This window comes from Myotis nattereri, assembly GCF_964212035.1.
Source record: "Myotis nattereri genome assembly, chromosome: 12".
Taxonomy (NCBI): Eukaryota; Metazoa; Chordata; class Mammalia; order Chiroptera; family Vespertilionidae; genus Myotis; species Myotis nattereri.
In genome coordinates, this window is record NC_138087.1 from 78,630,196 (window position 1) to 78,651,894 (window position 21,699).

The 21,699-nt window shown below is 44.7% G+C and overlaps 1 protein-coding gene across 4 annotated transcripts in view; it reads right to left on the reverse strand.

Moving 5' to 3' along the window:
* The window catches only part of FNBP1 (formin binding protein 1), a 98,965-nt gene that overhangs the window by 56,461 nt on the left and 20,805 nt on the right, over positions 1–21,699 (reverse strand). For all 4 annotated transcript variants that reach the window (XM_081103960.1, XM_081103962.1, XM_081103961.1 and 1 more), the window contains exon 2: positions 6,773–6,888. In XM_081103960.1, the coding sequence (XP_080960086.1) occupies positions 6,773–6,888 (116 nt within the window). The remainder of the gene's footprint in view (positions 1–6,772; positions 6,889–21,699) is intronic.

A 21,699-nucleotide genomic window follows, 5' to 3' on the forward strand; every position in this document is an offset into this window, starting at 1 on the left:
ACAGAGAAAAACCCAACCTGGAAGAAAACATCCAAGGAAAAGACACTAAACCAAACTCTTCCAGAATAGTCCCCACTGCAGACAAACTTAATTAAAACACAAAGCCAACAGAGCAAGAGTCCTCAGATCATAGGATAAAACAGAGTCAGATAAGGGGAGACTGCAAAGCAAGAAAAAGAACGAAGAACTAAACCACCCAATTACAGAACTAATATAAACTAGGCTGGCTATCACATTTCATAGAGGAAAGTTTAGAGATACTCACCAGGTGAAAAACAGCTAACATCATGAGGGAAAAAAAGACCAGGCAAAGAACAAGAGGACAAGAACATAAGGAAAACTCGTATCCCTGCAGTATCTAACCCATAAGTAGAATCGAAAAAAATAATTAGATCCAACGGAAGGAAGTTCCCCCGAAAACAATGAAGAATTGACTAGCATATGAAGGGCCTGAAAAACTGACAGAACGGTCCACACAAGGCTCAGCCTCGTGAAGCTATCAAACTGCTGAGGAACGAAACAATCCTTCCCAGGTACCCTCAAAAGAGCAAGTCACCCACAAAGACAAAGAGTCTGGCTGCCCACATGTTGCCACCAAAACACAGCTGCAACGAAGTCTGGGGAGAAGGGAAGTAGGACAGAGAACAGCCAGGCTGCATCGTTGTCAAGGGAAGAGGCGCTCCTCAAACCAGAAAGAACTCCGGATTATGCCACAGGCTTTCTTAGGGGGAACGTATCCCTATTTTCTTGACTCCAGCAAGTGGAGAAGCTATGGCAGAAGCCATGGTGGTGAGCATAAATCTATTTTTAAATATAGAATTAAGATAAATTAACTGTGGAAATCATGTTACAGACCAAATTACATAATTTGATTAGAAGAGGAAGCGAAACATGTAAATACATTTTTTTGTCCTTCCTAGCAGTTGAGTCAATTGAACCTGTTCAAAATTACAACATGGGCTTAAAAAAAAACAAACAATGAGGACATTCTACAAGTTTCCAAAATCTTTTTGCTAAATCTTATGAGTCTGTTTAATATTTTAAAGTTCAGCAAATCCTTCAGTTTCACTTTAATGTCTTTTCTACAGTTAAAGTAAATTTAAATGTAATACCTTGTGATACAATATGCAACACTTTATAAAATGGTTTCTACATAGTCGCCCTTTATTTACAATGAGCTAAAAAAAAAACCCAAAAAACAATTGACCAAGACATGAATGGTTCATCAAGAAGAAAGTACAAATGGCTCAACTGTATAAAAACATGCTCGACCACATTCATACGAAGACAAACACACATTAACGCTCAGACTTCCCAATTCTTACATTTCAAATTGGCACTGGTGACGGGAAGCACCGAGGGTCAAGAGAACAGTGCTGCCACGGAGTGCTAATGGTCACAGCCTCTGAGGAGGGCAACTGGGCAAATTCTACCAACCGAAGTATTACTTTTAGGAACTTATCCTCTAGATTTGCCTGGCCAAGGGTATTCTTCAAGGTTATTCATTGCAACTTTGTTCAGAGTTGCAAACAATTGGAAACAATCAACACATCCACCAATCCAACACGACACTGTAAAGCTGCAAAAAGTAAAAATGCACCTCAGAACAATCCCCTGGGCACACTGAGCCATTGGGGAAGCAAGGAAGAAGACACTGCCTTGCCTGTGTGTGTGTGTGTGTGTGTGTGTGTGTGTGTGTGTTATCTCTCTCTGGAAGGACACATAAGAAACTGATAGCAGTTACTGTCCCTGGGGATGGGGTAACACATGAGACACTTCCCTGCACACCATTATGTACCTCTGGCATTTCTGGATTTTTAATCATATGCGTTCACTATCAGGTCATAACAAATAATTTAGTTTTTGTGTGTTTTTTTAGTAAAGAGAAACAGTTGCTAAGGGCAATCAATAGTTGGTGCTCTTACACAGGATACAGATGTTTTTAAATTCTATTAGGAATTGGACCCTTAATCACGCTAGCTGGGTCAACAAGCTTTTTCTGTAAAGAGCCAATCAGTAAATATTTTAGACTTGCAAATAGGTCACGGTCACGTGGTCTCTGTTACACCTATTCAACTACCATCGTTTTTTGCAAAAGCAGCCATAGACAATACATAACTGAATGGATGTGGCTGTATTCCAATGAAACTTTATTTTTAAGACCAGGCAGTGGGTGGATTTGACCAAGGGCTGTGTATTTTGCCAGCCACTGACCTACAGAAGCCGAAGTCCCGATCATCATCATCTATGTCTAAAATAAATTGGCTATTTTTCCTCCAATGCAGAAAAAAATAAAAATTATTTAACGATGCTGTCTCCCCCAAAAGATCATGCGGATTTTAACATCATATACGGTAGTTCAAGCAACTCTTTGTTGAATGTGCTCCAGTCACATTGGCCTTTCTGTTCCTTGACCACGGTCCCACCGCAGGGCCTTTACCGGCTGAGCAGAGCTACTCCCCGACTCCACCTGCCTCCTCCTCGACCTTCGGTCTCAGTGGGTTTTCCCTGGCCAGCCCAGCTACGTCACCCGGCCGCATCATGCTCTGTTGCATCACTGGCTTTTACCTATTTGGGGAGGAAATGCTATCTTTAAGTGATTTACTTCCTGTGTATTTGCGTGCAGCCTCTTTTCCAAAGTGAGCAGATGAGCTCCTCAGGCTCAGGCACTTCCTGTGGGTTGCTCATTAGAGTCCCCCTGGAACCCTGTGGACACGTTGTTAGTTGTTCTGTTTGTGGTGAAACCCTCACTGGCTCTCACAGGCCTGTGCAAACACATAATTCTCCCGGAAGCGCTGCGGACCAAGTAGCTCATCTTACACCTGCACCTGCCGATGCACTCCCTCCAACTCCTTACGGAGCACTGAGGGGGCAGGCACTGTTCCACACTGTGGGGCACATGGTGAACACACTCGGGGCCCTGCCCTGGAGGGGCTTACATTCCAGCAGGGAAGGAGCACGAACAACAAATACAATAGATGAAGTTACATAGAATGCTGGGAAGTTATGGGTGCTATGGAAACACTGAACAGTACAGCAGTCACCGAGCAGATGACATCCCAACCAAGCCCTGGGGGAGATGGGGTGCTGGCCACGTGGCTCCTGGGGGAAGGACATACCGGGGACCTCTCCTTGGAAAGGCCGATGCAAGCCGCTGGGAGAAAGCATCCTGGTGTGCACAGGAAACAGCAAGGAGCCAGAATGGTTAGGGCAGAGGTCACAGGAAGAGAGAGGAAGGAGATGATGTCAGAGAGGTACGGGACGATCACGCAGAGTTCTGTAGAGTCCTCCGTGGGATTCTGGTTCCCTCTGAGTGAAATGGGGAGGTGTTGGTGTTTTGCACAGAGGAGCGCCATGATCTGCTCTTTGTGGAGGACAGACAGACGGGAGGGGAAAGGGTGGACTAAGGGATCCAGTTAGGGGACAGTGATCCAGGCCGAGGCGCTGGGCACTAGGTCATGAGAAGTGGTGGGATCCTGGATCAATGGGAAGGAGTGTCACTGGGACTTCCTGACAGCCTGGCTGGGAGCCAGGCAAGCCTGAGAGGAAGACGGGAGCCAAAGATGACTCTAGGGCTCTGGCTAAGCACGCGGCTGTGGAGATGCAGATTCTCGTGGAGAGATTCGGTTTCCGATGTTGCATTTCAGGTGTCTCAGACATCCAAACGGAGAGTTCATGTGACCTCTTTCTGAGTGCAGAGAGAGGGCAGCAGGGAGGCGCATCTGCAAGGAACGGCCTCCGAGATCCTGCGCCCGATGAAGAGGCGGGGCATCACCCTGTCAGAGTGGCCGAGGTCTCGGAGGCCGAGGACAGAGGCCAGGCGACATGGCCAGCATGGGGTCACCGGTGTCTTTGAGGAGCAGCGCTGGTGAGCAGAGAGTTATCAAGGCAGCAAGTAAGGACACTTCTGAGAAGTAAGTTTTGCTGCGAAGGAAAGGAAGCAAAGACATGGCGGCAGCTGGTGGGGCAGGTGAACTCAAGGGCTTTTTTAGTGAAACAGAAGGGCGCACTGGGCTGATTCGAACAGCCCAGGAGAGCCGAGAGCTCTGAGGGAGGAGCGAGGAGAACCTGGGGCAGAGCTGTGCAGTCAGGGAGCGGGGAGCCCCAGTGCCCAAGAGGGGGCCTGGGTTTAGACAGGAGCACAGGGGGTGGAGGGTCAGAGCTGAGTGAGGGACGATGCCTGCAGCTGAGGACAGTCTCTCCTGACTTCTTCCGTTTTCTCAGTGAAGGAGGACGCAATCGGTGGGGATGGGACGGGGTGTCGGGGGCTGATGTAAAAGAAACGGCGAAAGAGTCGCTTGGGAAGGTAGGAACACACGCCGCAGGGATCAATAGTGCGACTGGGCGTCAGCGTGCAGGGTCCAGCTGGGAGCTCAGCACAGCGGCTGGAAGACTTGTCCGAAGCATTTATTCAACTACTCATAACCTTTCTTTGTCAACGTCTCCCACCAAACACAAATGTAGATGCCTCTCAGGGATGTAATGAAACAAACGTTAACATTGAAATCCCAGGAAAACTAATTCCCCGGAGTTACCATCATAGCTGGACTCCCCATACTCTGTTTCAGGTTATGAAATGTGACCCGCAGGGGGTACACGGCCAGTGAGGAGTTGTTCTATTCCACCCTAAGCCTATCCTGGAATTGGGGGTGAGCCTCCCGTTTTGTTACCTGAGTCCTCACCTCACTCAGTTCCCTCCCCAGAGTGATGCGAAAGGGAAGGGGGCGGGTACATCCTGGGAAGGAGAGGGACTAAGAAAGCACTCCCCTCATGACAGAACGATGAAGAACCCTGTGAGGACCAACCTAACGACATCCCTAATGACATCCCATAGCTACCCTCCAAAGCCAAAGGAGAGAGGGACTCAGGCGCCAGAAGAGAGGAGCCTATGATAATAGGAAAAGAAGAAAGACCACGCAGAGATAAAGCCAGACAGCAAGACCTTACTTTGCCGAAAACTGTAGGTACATTTGCATATGAAAGAAAATATTTTATGACCAACAAGGCAACATTCAAATGACCAAATTGGAGCAGCTCATTCTCTATTCCTATTTGAGGTTCTAAAAGCCTCCAAGTGCGAATGAGGCTGATGCACAGTCAGGGCACTAGAAACAATCTGGAGTCAGCAAATGGTAAAAATTATTTCATCGAGCAACATCTTACGTTTTATTTCCTCCGTGGAACGAAACTTGCCATCCATAAGAATCTGCCTGAGTAACACTGAGGCGCTTATGTCCCACCAGCAGCCCTGGGAGAAGCCAGTCTTTCAGTGACAGGTGACATGCCCCTGGTGCAGATTCTCTTTGCATTAAAAGGAATATTTCCAAACCAAGTCATCTAGATCTTTGACAATCTGCACAAATCAACTCAACCAAACCAGTAATCATTCAAGAATTTGCATGCCACTTCAAGTTTAAGCTTAGTTCTACCAAAACTTTTCAGCATTTTATATAAAGGCATACATTTCTTGGGTAATTTCATCATTAAAGATGTAAGAGGTCTAAATTGCTTTTCAAATGCTACCTTGGGGCCTCTCCCATGCTGTTGGGGAGCGCGCATCAGCAGAAGCATTCTGGAAGATTGTCTGGCCCCATCTACTCACACTGAACACCACAAAGCCTCCAACCCACCCTTCCACTCCTGGGACTTTGCTTTATCCCCGAGGAGGAAACAAGCAAAGGATGGATGGACTGCGGCACTTGTGCAACCCAAATACTGAAACGAATGGAAAGAAACTGACTCCCACCACATCCAACAACGTGACTGAGTCTCACAAACATAATGGAGAACAATGAAGCCAAATACAAACGCTGCCAACAAATGAAGATGCTCACATAAGGTTCAAACACAGGCAAGACTCGCCCTGGCCAGGTAGCTCAATTGGTTAGGTCATCGTCCCAATACACCAACATTTTGGGTTCGATCCCCAGTTTCAGGACACACACAAGAATCAACCAATGAATGCATAGATAAGTAGGACAACAAATCGATGATTCTCTCTCCCCCTCCCCAAAATCAATAAATAAAAATTATAAAATATAGGGAGGACAAAACCTGCTGCTGTCAGACGTCTGGAGAGTGGCCATCCTCGGGGGCAGGGTGGTGAGCAGGAAGGGGTCAGTGCGGTCTCCTGGGGGCGGTGGGGAGTGACTTGTGATTTCTGCACTTCTCTCTCTATGTAAGTTCTATTTCCATAAAAAGTTTTCTGAAAAAATCAGCTGCTCCAAAATTGAGGGGGGAAAAAAATTTTTTAAAGGGCCCTGGCAGATGTTGCTCAGTGGTTAGAACATCAGCCCGTGCACCAAAGGGTCTTGGGTTCGGTTCCCAGTCAAGGGCATGTACCTGGGTTACAGGTTGGATCCTTAGCCCTGGTCAGTCGGGAGTGTGAAGGAGGCAATCAATCAATGTCTCTCTTTCTCTCTCTGTCTCTCCCCCTCCCTCCCTTCCTCCTTCCCTCCTCCTCCCTTTCTTCCATTCTCTTAAAAAATCTATGGAGAAAATATCCTCAGGTGAGGATTAACAAAAAATAAATGAATGAATGAATAAATAAATAAATAAATAAATAAATAAAAATAAAATGAGCCCAAAAGCAATAATTTAGTTTTTGTCTTCTGTTTTAAGAAAATTACTTTTCTATATTAAAAAACAACTGTTTCTATTGAAAAGCATGATTTAAAGGATTACACATGCATACCACAAAATAAAAATATTAACTATCCTCACAGCCACTGTGCAGTTAACGAAAAAACAACCTTTCTCAGTATCAACTTACCTGAGTTGCTTTGCATAGCTGACTTCAATCTCTGTTCTTTCCTTTACAAATTTGATGTATTTCTCAAGAATATCAATTCCCCACTGTGTGTGTTTTTCTAAGTTGTCAAATTGATCCTGTTTAAAAAAACAAAACAGAGAGACGGTTTATAATCTTTCTCTGTGATTAAGAGAATTTCGATGGACAGATCTCTCAACAATACCCCGCTACGCAGAACGCAGCTCTGATATCTTCCATGATTGTACTCCGTGCTCTTGTGTTGCGCGGTTTTAAATCAACATTACCTAATTTGGTTTGAAACTGCCTTGGGTTCTGATCTCTGCCCCATCTATACACGTTCTCTATCCTTATTAGAAACAAGTGTGTTGACATAATTAATGTCCTGGTACAAAGGAAAATCTCTATCGGACACTGAAAACTGAAGTAAACACACCGCACACTAACTCACTCGCGCTGTTGGCACCTTCACTGCTACCTCTGAGTGACCCCTCAAAACAGCTCATTGCAATTTGGGGCCAGGATACGGGAAGGAAAAGAGCCACAAAATACTGCTTTCTTCCAACAGATCAAATAACTCACATGGACTTTATTTGAACATATCAAGCCCATGTGCCAGGAACGGTGCCAGGAGCTGGGGGACCAAGATGACCAGAAATATAGCTCAATTTGCATTGTGCTTTGAGGTTCTTAGTCTAGACCAGTGATGGCGAACCTTTTGAGCTCGGCGTGTCAGCATTTTGAAAATCCCTAACTTAACTCTGGTGCCGTGTCACATATAGAAATTTTTTGATATTTGCAACCATAGTAAAACAAAGACTTATATTTTTGATATTTATTTTATATATTTAAATGCCATTTCACAAAGAAAAGTCAACCAAAAAAAAAATGTGTCAGAGGTTCACCATCACTGTGGTTCTCAACCTTCGGGCCCTTTAAATACAGTTCCTCATGTTGTGACCCAACCATAAAATTACTTTCGTTGCTACTTCATAACTGTCATGTTGCTACTGTTATGAATAGTAATGTAAATATCTGATATGCAGGATGGTCTTAGGCGACCCCTGTGAAAGGGTCGTTCGACTGCCAAAGGGGTCGCGACCCACAGGTTGAGAACCGCTGGTCTAGAAGAATGGGGGGGCGGTGCAGGGGTGTGTGTGCCCCCTGGAGCACAGGTTGGGGAGGGTGCAAGGAAATGAGTGGTAGCAGGTGATAAAACAGAGTCCGGGCCTGTTCACCCAAGGCCTTGAATGCCAAGCTCAGGCTCTCCTGCGGGCACCTGTGAGCCACTGAAGGGCTTGTGGGTGGTGGGGGTATGGTGCCGCCAGTTATGTTCACAATCACCTGAAGACTGAAGTCAGGAGCCTGCTGCAGTTCAGATGAGAGGAAATGGGAGGAGAGAGGAGTTTACTGACAATAATCGAGGCCTAGTGACTGGGTGAAGAGGCTGGGACGGGACGAAGGAAAGGGAGGCGTCCAGGGTGACTCCCTGCTTCTGCTTCCTGTGATGACACACATGGAGGGGCAGCAGTTGGGGGTGAAGTGACTTGGTGACTGAGGGAGTGGCATGGCCAGAAGATAGTTGGAAACGGGTCTATTTGGAGCTCAAGGAGGGAGGTCAGTGAGCTAGTGGATGTGAGCAGCGGCCAAGGGAGAGCCAGGAGGGAGGTCCCAGGAGGGAGGGTCCAGGAGGGAGAGCCAGGAGGGAGGACCCAGGAGGGAGGGTCCAGGAGGGAAGGCCCAGAAGAGAGGGCCTGGCAAGTGCGATGAAAGTGAAGAGTGTTAGCTCAACATTACCAGGAAGAAGGGATTGCAATGGGCCAAGATGGAAAGTTTGCTGCCTCCCATGGGTAACATCAACAGAGGATGAGGATTCTAGTCCCAGCTCCTTCCCAGAGAAAGGCCACGGAACAACGCAAGGTGTCAGGCATTTGCCTACCAGACACAGAGAACTCCCTGCCTAATTTCATGAACTGGATGAGGATCAGAACAATGGTCAAGTGTCAAATCTATAATAATAAAAGCATAATATGCTAATTAGGTTGGACATCCTTCCGGACGACATTCAGGATGAAGCCGGGGCTGAGAGGGAAGCCGGTGCCGGCAGCTGGGGGAAGGCCTGCTCTTGCATGAATTTCGTGCATCGGGCCTGCAGTCCAATATAAAAATGCAAAGCTACAATGTAACCTGACCACAGGCCAGTGCAACCTGACAGTGAACATTTAGCATCATCCTCCCGCTTGCTTGAAATCTAGCACCTTCGATGTTAAGCCATCATGGTGCTTCGATTCTGCTTGCCATTCAAAGCAGTGCCAACTATCCTCAGTGAGTCCAGCTCGGCGGGAGCGGGCAAGGCGGCAGGGTCAGAAACTCGCTTTCCCAAACTTGAGAAGCCCTCTTCTGAAGAAAAGTCATTTCCTCAACCTTAGTCCCATCCAGGCCCACAGAGCAGTTTGAGAAACATCAACTTAGAAACTAACGTTTTATTTTACTAGCATGTTTTTCTCATTAAAAATAATCACTGTAAAGTATCTTTATACCTAATAATTTTTAACATTCTCATAAAAATAAGGGACAAATATTTATGGTGTCCATACATTCTTGCTCCTCAGTCATTTCACAAAGTCCTAGATTCCGTTTCAGGAAGCTTGCTCAGGGAGGCTCTTTATTTATGTTATCTACAGGGGCTGTCAGGCAGTGAATAGTGTAAACACAAGACTGCAGGTCTCTTTAAACTACTTGAGAGAACAAATATACAAACAGTTCAAGTACAGAAGTCTCCCCTCATCTGCAGTTTCTTTCTCCACAGTTTCAGTGCTTCTCGGTCAATCTCTATCTGAAAATATTAAAATGGAAAATTCCATCTCACTCCATCTCACCGCGTTGGCATTGTGTCATCTCACACCATCACAAGAAGGGCGAGGACGGGACAATAAGGTATTTTGAGAGAGAGAAAGACCACATTCACACAACTCTTACTGCAACTTCTTGTTAATGATAATTCTATTTTATTGCTAGTTATTGCTAATCTCCTACTATGCCTAATTTCTAAATTAAACTTTCTCATAGGCATGCACGTATAGGAAAAAAACATAGCATAGGCAAGGTTCGGTACTATCCGCGATCAGGCATCCACTGGGGTCTTGGGTTGTATCCCGCGGATAAGGTTGGCGGGGGGGGGGGGGGGGGGGGGCCGGGGAGATGACTCTCAGGATTCCAAATCATCCCTGGCTATTTAGAGCAAGGCTTCTTTAAAGCTCTCTGCTAACCAGCAAACTTTGTTAATTTAGCTTCACAGCGATCATCTTCATTTAAAAACGCCTTTCCACACACCCATGTGAGAGCGCCCTCTCGTATAATTTCCCACCATCTCCAAAGCGTGGGCTATTTTCAGCCGTTAAAGGTGTTTCCTTGAAAACCTGCTGAGACCATCTGCTCTTCCATTTCACTCTTGCTTGGTCAACAGTCTAACTATATTTCCCCCCTATTCCATTAGTTTGCGATTCTCTTTGGTCCTAATGTATACAATATAAAGCAACAGGGTTTGATACTGAATCCTTTTTAAAAAAATCTGCATTTGAATTGAGTTCACCTTAAAAATTACTAGCCTCAAACCAGCCATGTGTTTCTGATAAAGTTATCTGTATCTAAGACCATACCCCACGCTGTAATAAAGCACCTGCAAAGAACAGGGTCCGAATAATAATAAAACCCAGGCAGTACCAGGTACACAAGTGCTGGCTCCCGATGAGCCTGGGTCTCCTTACGCTGTGAAAATCCCCTGGCGATGCCTCGTCCCTGCTGCTGTCACGTGGATCGCCACAGCATGAACTCTTTAGACAGAAGCTAAGAGGAAATTCAAAACAGATGAAAAACTAATCAACCCACTTACATTCTTGACTAAAATGTGGAAAACTTAATGGGGGAAAAAATTTCCAAATCTTAAAAAAAAAAACCAAAAAAACATAGTCTTTGCTACTTTTGGATGGTGCCATTACCCAAAATGCACCCCTGCCTGATGTGTTATGTGACAGAAATTCCAAAGACCCATCTGCCCCCTTAAAAATCATTAAAGACCCCAATAAGCTTTGTTTATCTGGGTTGCAGCTAAAGACCCCATGACTTTTTAAAATATGTATTAAATCATTTTAAATAACATGTATGTATTTTTATTTTTAAGAATTTTCCAAAACAAGAAAAACAGTGGGAGTGGCACTATTTATATTCTTGCAAACCTCTTCTGTGTCTGGCTTAACTGAAGACCCTGGATGCTCACAGCACTCCTCTATTCAATCTGCGGTGATTCCTTACTTTGGCTGAAGTGCATGAAAAAAATCCGACTTCACGCAGATACGCAGTTAGGAAACGGAGGAGAGTCTCCATAGCCTTGCTAGGTAATGGTGGATCTTCTTATTTGGTGCTCTGGCAAAACTCGACAAGTAATGGTTTCTTAGAGGCCAGTTGCCATGTGAAATCTGAAACCCTGGCGATGAATTTTTCATACTTGGTTACTATAAAACGCACTAGCCTAGCCTTACGCCTTGAATAGATCTTTCACCTGGGTGTGACGGTGTCGCGCATGCTCTGTTTATGTAGAATACATTATTTCACTGGTATATGCAGATCTCCTAAGTGATGACATGCTCCATTATAAAATATTTAAAAATCACATTGGTTTACATTTTATCTGATCTGATGAGTCTTAAACTATTTGGAAGCCGTCCAGCTTACAGTGGCAAAACAAGTTTTCCAAAATTCCCATTTTCACTTAAAAGCTAGAATTTGATCATTGGCAACAAATGTCAGTTGTTTCTTGGAGTAACAGGCGCACTTCATTCACGTCTGAGAAAATGACTGCCAAATCCTCTAGGGTTTGTCTGTCAACCTTTCTCTGAAGTACAGATGGTGTCACAGGAAAAAGGGGGCTAGTTTAGCTCACAGCACAGTCACGAAGCATCCAGTTTTAGGATACTTATTTTGTCACACATGCTAGTAAACAGATGTATGTTCAAGGGTTAAAGCTAATACAAAAAATACTGAATGTTGCTGAAACCGGTTTGGCTCAGTGGATAGAGCGTCGGCCTGCAGACTGAGGGGTCACGGGTTCGATTCCGGTCAAGGGCATGTGCCTTGGTTGCGGGCACATCTCCAGTGGTAAGTGTGCAGGAGGCGGCTGGTCGATGTTTCTCTCTCATCGATGTTTCTGGCTCTCTGTCTCTCTCCTTTCCTCTCTGTGGAAACTCAATGAAATATATTTAAAAAAAAAAATACTAAATGTCAACTGTAATAAAAAAATGAAATTCTTTTGGCCCATGTTACTCAGTGGTTAGAGCACTGGCCTTCCAACCAGAAGGTCAGGGGTTTGATTCCCGGTCAAGGGCAAGTACCTGGGTTGCTGGTTTGATCCTCAGTCTCAGTAGGGGCATGTGCGGGAGGTAGCCATTCAATGTGTCTCTCTCACATCAATGTTTCTCTCTCCTTCTCCCTGCTTCCTTTGACTCGCTCTAAAAATCAATGAAAAAAATGTCCTTGGGTGGGGATTAACAAAATAATAATAAAAATTAAAAGAGTATTAATTTTTCTTTAGTGTGAAAAATGGAAAATAAAGTTGAATACCCAAAAAAGGGTTGAGATTTTTTTTTAATATATTTTTTATTGATTTTTTACAGAGAGGAAGGGAGAGGGATAGAGAGTTAGAAACATCGATGAGAGAGAAACATCGATCAGCTGCCTCCTGCACACCCCCCACCGGGATGTGCCCGCAACCAAGGCACATGCCCTTGACTGGAATCGAACCCGGGACTCTTCAGTCCGCAGGCTGATGCTCTATCCACTGAGCCAAACCAATCAGGGCAAAAAAAAAAAAAGGGTTGAGATTTAATAAAAGTAACTATCTCTATTGTTTCATCACGGCCATTTTTATTTTTTTAAGTATATTTTTATTGATTTTTTTACAGAAAGGAAGGGAGAAGCATACAGAGTTGGGAACATCGATGAGAGAGAAACATCGATCAGCTGCCTCCTGCACCCCCCAACTGGGGATGTGCCCGAAACCAAGGTACATGCCTTTGACCGGAATCGAACCTGGGACCCCCCAGTCTGCAGGCCGCCGCTCCATCCACCGAGCGAAACCGGTCAGGGCAATCATGGCTATTTTTAAATAAAACTGATTTTTTTTTAACAGCTAATAGTGAGGAACACAATAACAACTTGTAGTTTGAAGCCAGTGCCTGAGTTATGCCAAGGTGCCCACGGTCTCACCCACCACTGCTTCTGCACCGTCACTTGCAAATGTCCCCACGGTGAAAAAGACAATGTCATTATGAAAATAGTTTTGACCTTGTGGACTCTGGGAGAGGGTTTCTAGAACCTCCAGAGGTCCAGGGACCACACTTCACGAATCACTACCATATGACACATATTGTAAATTTCCATTTGAAAGCTGCATATTGCCAAAGATGAAGGAAGCCAGAGAATATGTGACCTAATGGAAAATAATGTTTAATGTATACTAGTAAATGCCTACTATATATAGACTCAACAATTAACTGCATATGGCCAAGAGGACTGCAATGCTGTTCCCAAGCAGCTGGCTACAACCTGACAGGTACCTTTCAAGGACCCTCCTCAAACTCCCTTCTCCACACCCTCCCTCACCCCCCCCACCCCCCCACCCCCGTCCTGTCACCACTCACTGGGTTCAAACCACACAGAGATTGGTGCCGAGAGGCTGATTAAGCTGCAAAAACGTGCGAGGAGAGTGCAATTGCATTGGTCCCTAAACAACTGCTGTGCTTCAGTGATTTCCAGGGCTGGATTATGTTCTCCGCTGTGGTTAGGCTCCTTCATGCGCTGGAGACTGAACCAGAGTCAGCATGAACTATGGCATTTGCTCGGGTCCTTATATCTTCATCAGGGTTCCTACAGAACCATGACGATCAACCAAGAAATCCTGCCTTCACATACCAACAACACACGCCCATCAGTCACTGCACAGGCTGGTCTCTCTAGCTCAGTACATAATGATTATTCTTGGTTATTCAGGAAGTCTTCTGACATCCAACTTTTAAATTCAAATTATGCAAATGAGCTGACATAGGAACTACAGTCAGAAAAGCTAGCTAGTTACTTTGAGATAAGGAGACCGAAGTCAGACACAAGAAGCTTTTCTCCAAAATATAGGTCAACTCTGAATGCGGTATCCTGTAATTGAAAAGTGTATTAATCTGACACTAATTCAAAATCCCTGGAATAAGCCAATCTAGTAAGAAACTGAGTTGCTAAAGTTACCTCTGTGTAAATGTGTAAATGGCTCAGACTCAAGAAAAGGGCCAGCTCACCTGCACAGCAAACCCCTCCCTCTGAGCAGGGTGCCAGGCCAGGGAGGGAAATGTCCCCTCCACGTCACGAGGCCCACTTCCGTCTGTGCTGTCTAGACTACGGTTTTAGGGTGCTCTTTATTTTGGGTAAGTTCACTTTCCTAAGGACTTGGACTCTGAGAAGCAGACCTTAAATGCTCCATTTAAACAGACTCCCCTGGGATGATATTACTGGTAGTAGATTCCTCTTATCTGAGAGAGAAGTGTCAAACGGTATAGATTTACCCAGAGTAAATGCAACAAAAGCTCCATTTAAAATGTTTTTAAAAAGATCAATTTGGGTCTAAATATTGAAGTGGCTGTATATACAGAAACCCTCCAAAAAAGTTTTATAAAACTTTAGAAACAAAACTATGTCATCACCAATGCCACCTCAAATCCTAGTTCTCAAAATTTTTTAAAAACATATTTTTATTGATTTCAGAGAGGAACGGAGAGGGCGAGGGAGAGAGAGAGAGAGAGAGAAAAACATCAATGATGAGAGAGAATCATTGATCGGCTGCCTTCTGCACACTCCCACCGGGGATCGAGCCCGCAACCTGGGCATGTGCCCTGACCTGGAATCTAACTGTGACCTGGTTCATAGGTGGACGCTCAACCACTGAGCCATGCTAGCCAGGCTAGTTCTCAAATTTTTAACAAAGACTTTAATTAATGTCTATGGACAAACTAAGGATTTTTCTCATACACTGAATTAAAAGCAGAAATACCTACATGTATATTTTCAACATAAAAAGTGTCAAACCTTAAAGTGTTGACAAACCATTACCCAAGGTGACTTCACTGGCTGCCTGCAGAAAGAGCTGATGAAACCTAAAAGGAAGAACCGAGGGTTTATTTTGAGGAGCACAGATCCCTTCTGCCTTGACAGTACATGTAGCTGCAGATTCTGTAAAGTTCTATTCGTCTATTATTGGTGAAACAGGTTCCGAGAATTAGGGTGGTGTGCTCCCTGGGACGAAAATGCCAGCTAAAGCCAGAGCTTGTACGCCATGGACAACACAGGGGCTCCAACATCCGGGCATCACGGTTGGACAGTTCAGTTAATACTGCGGGCTTTCATTTGAAGGGAAACACAAGCAAAACAGGTTTTACTGCACTCAGAATCCCTTTCAAATGCAAGCCTGCATGCAACTCGGCCATAAAAACAGGCACAAATTCAGGCGCAGCTGCTGCATCTAGCCACAATCCCACCAGGTCTGTTTTGGTTGTAAAGATGAAAATACCAAGGAATTATTCTTTGTTCCTGGTCCTTTCCAGAACTGCATTCTAAACACAAGAGGTGAGAACATAAACAGAGCCAAGATGAAATAGATGTACAAGCTGAAAAACACATACACACAAAACCTTCCAAAATAGCCGACAGCCTAGGGATGGAGTCAGTGATACAAAGACTGTGGAGAGGCGCACGGATATAAAAAGCTGCGTTTCCATAGCGTTATCACAATAACTATATTGTGTAAAAGGGCAATAAGGAGGCTGATGCTGGATGTGCGACCAACGGCGGGATGCAGGGCTAATGAGCCCAGGATGCCCTCCGCTCACTGTGCTGCGATGTCACAGCGCAGCCTAAACTGAAAACAGCGGGTAAGAAATAGGACTTGAAGAAAAAGCACCAGATTTTGACTATCCCGGAGTCCGTGTGGGTGAGGTCTGGAGGGGAAACTGCTATGGAACATCCTTCTTTGAGAAGCAGCAATAAACTCCAGGCCTATTTCAATGTTCTCAGAACACTGTAGTCCCTCTCGGCTCCCCTCTCTATTTCTCGGGATACAGTAAAAGCAACAAACAAATGTCTGTCACTGCCCCCAATATGCTGAGTGAACAAGATCATAAGAGTTTCAAGGAAAAACATGTTAAAGAGCGCTTACTCTTTTTTCATTAAAAAGAACACACACACACAAAATACTAAATTGTCAAATGATCTTAAAGATTCCGCCTCCAGAGAGGCATTGTCAAATATCCTAAACAGAAGGGGAAAGTCTGAAGAATGACGAGGCTATAAAAACCCGGTTCAGAAAGCTGGGTCTAAATTGCCATCGTGGTGGCCGGATCAATGGTAATGAAAGATAGACACGGTCACAGAAGCAAAATCGCGCTCTTTCTAAGAAAAAACTGCCTCCCGGTGACAGCATGCAGGAGGGCTTAGTCAAGTTGTGACTGTCAGATGAATATCATTCGTGCAAACATTCAGTGTCATCAGTATCTGGCTGCCACCCAGAAATGGAATGGGCTCATTCACTTCCCGGTTTCTGCGCGTCAGCTGACAGGTGAGGCTGTCAGACCTGGTCACTGCCTAGCCTGCTCAGTCAGCAAAGGCCTCGTCACCTTCCCCTCCTGGGCTGTCCCGCAGCCCTCCAGCCCTGGGGAACTTAACCTTGTCTCTCAAACATCCCACACTGCTCAGCAGAGGATTCTCTCCCCCAGGGCACGAGAGTTCAAGGCCAACCCAAGGACAGAAGAGCAGAGGGGGAGGGAGAGAGGAGCACACCACACTCAGCACCAGGAGGAACTTTGGAGGCGATCCAAAGACTAAAGAAGAGCAGTGTAGAGGCCAGATTTTTAATGAAAAAAGAAGCCAGCTTTTTGAAGATCTGACTTATTTCTAAATTCTGTAAGAACTTCCAGGTGTGTGTGTGTGTGTTGGGGAAAGGGTAGGGGTACAAAATATGACAAAAATATCAGAAAAAATAATTGTATAAGCCCTGGCACCTGAAACTTAGTTAACACCCGTGGAAAGGATTTTCCAAAAACACTTAGCAATTAACTCACAATGTTAAGTAAAGAAGGTCAAGCAGACACATAGAGATTGTCCCCTTTTTAAGACAAGGGATCCCACCTCTCAACCCACTGCCACCGAGCATCTGACCTCAAGGACTTGCATGACAGGCGAGGCTGGGCCGCTGAGAAAGCCTCCGGAAGCGGCGCTGGGGCTGAGAGGTGAGCATCAGTCCGGGCATGGAAAACAAGGGGAGGCCCCAGGCTGCAGAGAGGAAGGCTGAGCACAGGTGAAAGACAGCGTGACGCTGGTGCACCTGTGAGCTTCCCCCTGGCTGAGGCATCTTTGGGAGGCTGGCCCGCGCTTGTAGCCCTGGTTTGGTAAGATACCCTGTGGAACAGACGTCTTGGCTGAGCATGCAATAGCAGCCCCCACTGTCCTGTGGTTAGAGCACTTCTGCTCTTACAAGATCACCTACCCATTGCCCTTCAGCTAGGGCGTGGCCGACTAGATGCCTGGGGGATCTGGGAGTGGCCACTGAGAAAGGTTATCCTCCCTAATACACGCCCCTCCTCCTTCCTAGACATGGTCATAGCTGCTTGTGATGCTCGGAACAGCAGGAACAAAATTTGGCAAGTGCCTGGCTCTGATGAACATCAACACCAATCCCAGAATCCCCCTGCCTCCGGACTCCTCAAAATGTGAGCTACTGCCGAAACCGGTTTGGCTCAGTGGATAGAGCATCAGCCTGCGGACAGAAAGGTCCCAGGTTCGATTCTGGTCAAGGGCATGTACCTTGGTTGCGGGCACATCCCCAGTAGGAGATGTGCAGGAGGCAGCTGATCGATGTTTCTCTCTCATCGATGTTTCTAACTCTCTATCTCTCTCCCTTCCTCTCTGTAAAAAATCAATAAAATATATATTTTTTAAAAAATGTGAGCTACTTACTACGTGTCCTTGTCATCTAAGCCACTTTTCTTTGGGTCTTCTGTGGCTTTCAGTCTAACCCATACACCCTTGTCTCTTTCCAGTAAGCTGCAATAATTCAGCAGGTTCTGTGCCAGGCACTGGAATCAGAGTGGAGAACAGTGGTGTTTTAATGGAGGTAAAATAAAAGGCCAGGGGGAGTGCATGAGTGTGGGACCCAGCCTAGCCGTGGAACTAGGGAAAGTGATGTCAAAGCCGAAATAAGGAGGATAGGTAAAGCCAGCAGGCAAATCAGGAGAAGTGAGGCTAGAAGGTGAAGGGGGAGGACATCCCAGGCAGAGGGACGAGAATGTGTGAGGGCCCTCGGAAGGAAAGAACGCTGCAAGTGGAAGGAAATGAGAGCAGTTCCTCGAACCTGGAGTGTGAAGACAAAGGAAAAGAATAGTGCGACGGGGAGACAGGCGGAGGCCGATCATTGGCCTTGAAGGCCGCAGCCAGGATTGCAGAAGACTGGTGACTTCAGAACCGGTGGCGAGTGTTTGCCAGCTCATACAATCCCTCCTTCTCTCTCACACCCCTCTGTGGCTTCCAGCCTGTTTTAAATTTATTTAATGAGGTTCAGCGTAGTGCCAATGAAAATCCCCACAGGTTTTTCTTGGAGAACGTAACTCGGAGGTTTAAATGGAGTTGCACGGGTCAAGCAGTAGCCAAAACACTCATGCAGGAGAACAAGGTGGGGGTTCGTGCCACACCGGATGCTGACTTACTATAAAGTTAATGAAGAGGTTGTGTCGTGTTGGCCAGGACAGAAAACAAGGTACAGTGGGGCCTTGACTTACGAGTGTCCCGACTAACGGGTTTTTTGAGATACCAGCTGTCTCTCCGCTGATTTTTTGCATTGAGTTGATAGAGTAATTTGAGTTAACGAGCTCCTTAACGAGCTCGGTCTCGGAACGAATTAAACCCGCAAGTCAAGGCCCCACTGTAAATGCAAGGGCCAGAAAGGCCAGGAACAGGGCCCTGCAAAAAGAAGACTCTTGGGAGAGAAGAGAGGTTGCCATGGAAGGCATGGGCTCCAATGGCCGCCCCGGGTCTGGAGCTGGATGAACTGGCCCTTTGACATACCAGCCACGTCACATGAAGAAAGTTACTTACTCTGTCTTTCTGGTGTTGTTTTTTTAAATCTCAAAATGGGGATGCAAGCAGGATCTATTGGTAGGGTGACTATAAGAATTAAACATCTTATCTCATGCTTGGAACACTGCTTGGTACCTGGTAAGCCCTCGGTAAGTGTTGATGCTGCCATCAGCACACAGGTTGACGGGGACGGGCCTTCCAAAAAGACGTGCTGGGATAACTGTGTAATGATTGGATAAAATGAAGTCAAATCTTTATTTCTTAAGATATATAAAAACTGATTCCGGATAGCCCTGGCCGAGTAGCTCAGTGGGTTAGAGTGTCGTCCCCATACACCAAGGTTGCGGGTTTGATTCCTGGTCAGGGCATATACAAGAATCAACCAATGAATGCATAAGTCCGTGGAACAACAAATCAATGTGTCTGTCTGTCTGTCTCTCTCTCTCTAAAATCAATAAAAAACACACAACAACAAAATTAATTCCAGGTAGATTAAAGACCTCAATGTACAAAGCAAGACTAAAACTTTCAGGAGATATTAGAGGAGAATACCCTTCTGCTCTTGGCATAGGAAAGAGTTTTAAAGACACAAAAGAGCATGCACCAGACAGAAAACAGTGTGACCAACTTGGCTGTATAAAAACTAACAACTCTGTTCATGAAAAGATCCCTCAAAGAATGAGAAACGATACAGGACAAACTAGGAGAGGATGTTGGTAACACATGTGATCAACAAAGGATTAGTGTTTAGAATACTTTACATTCATTTTCTTTTCATTTAAACTGATGTGTAACATAACATATTAGTTTCAGATGTACAACATAATGATGCAATATTTGTACGTATTGCAAAATGGTCATAGTAAGCCTATTTAACATCCGTCACTATACCAATTTTCTTAAAAAAAAAAAAAGATCCAACAGGAAAAGGGGCAAAAATAATAAGAGTTTTAAGTATGAAATGATATTCAATCTTATTAGTAATCAGGGAAATGCATATTAAAAACACAAAATGCCATCTCACACCCACCAGCCTGGAAAAATGTTTTAAAGTCAGAGAACACCAAGCCAGGGCTGCAAAGGGACCGCTCACAGCTGCTGGGGACCTTGGGACACAGACTGGTTTTACCCAGTAAGGCTGCCTGTGCCCCTGTGTGACCCAGCAATGTCTCTACAGGATACGATCTTAAGGTCTAGGACGCAGACAGAAACTCCTGCACCAAAAGAGAGGCATAGCAGCAAGATGCAGGAAACAACTCAACTGCCCACCTGATTCCATTTATCTAAAGTCCCAAAACAGGCAAAGCTAAATGTATTACCTACTGAGGCATTCATAAGTGATGAAAAATTACCAAAAAAAACGCAAAAGAATATTTTTTATACAAAATTCTGGGTAATACTTGATTCGGGTGGGAGATCAGGAAGGGGCCGCAGGGAGTGTGGAGAGCAGAGTATGTTCTAGTTCTTTCCCTGGGTGCAATGGACATGGGTGTTCAGTTCCCTGCTGTTTTTGTACACATCACTCTATACCTACACATTTTCTTTTTTTCTTTTCATTGAATTTATTGGGGTGACATTAGTTAATAAAATTATATAGACTTCAGTACAATTCTATAATGTATCATCTGTATATTGTATTGTGTCTACACCACCCCAAGTCAAGTCTCCTTCCACCACCATTTACAGCCCCTATATCCTCTTCCACCTCCCCCGTACCCTCTTCCCTGTGGTAATCACCAGACTGTTGTCTGTGTCTATGAGTTTTTTATTTTTTCATAATCCCTTCACCTTTTTCACCCAGTCCTGTGACCCCCTCTCCTCTATATCTATACATTTTCATATATGCACCTGTAATATACCATAATATTTAATGATTTAAATTTGGATGGATGGGAAAATCTTCAACATAAGAGAAACTTAAGATTACTTGAGCCTCTGCCAACTGGAGATCAAAAATGAAGATAAAGCATTTAGGAAAGAAAAAAAGTCAAGAGAAAAATCAATTAGACAAAGTATTAAACTACTACTGTTTCTTTGATGTACTTCCTGTTTTGTTCCCATTACAAATATAAAATGGTCTTCAGAGAGAGCATCATCAATACCGAAGTATGAATTGATTATTGATTGCAAAAAAGACTTCATGCTTGGGAAGGAAAAAAAAAAACTAAAAAAAAATATATAATCCAGGACTATTATTGTCTAAAAGCTTAAGGCACTTTTCACATATCATTACACAAATATAACAGATAATTTCCCTCAAATAAAATGTTTATGAAGGGTAAGCGAACACAAATATTACATTAAGCAACATATGTTGTGCTTCTACTCTAAGCCAAAATCATATCTACCCATTCATTCATCCATCAGTATTTTACCTACTATGTGTCAAACACTAAAAACTGAGAACATACTGGTAGCAGCAAACAGAAGATGGACTATTACTCAGCCACAAGAAAGAAGGAAATCTTGTTATTTGTGACAACACAGTTGGACCTTGAAGGCATTATGATAATAAGGGAGATAAGTCAGACAAAGACAAACACTATGATATCACTTATTGGTAGAATCTAGAAATGCCCAACTGCGACAAACAGGAGCAGAATGGTGGTTCCCTGGGACCTGGGGGGAAGGGGATGGGGTTGTAATGGGGAGATGTTAGTCAAAGGGTACAAACTTAGTCAAAGGGTACAAACTTCCAGTTAGAAGATGAATGAGTTCTGGGGATCGAATGCACAGTATAGTGGTTATAAATAATAACACTATTTCAT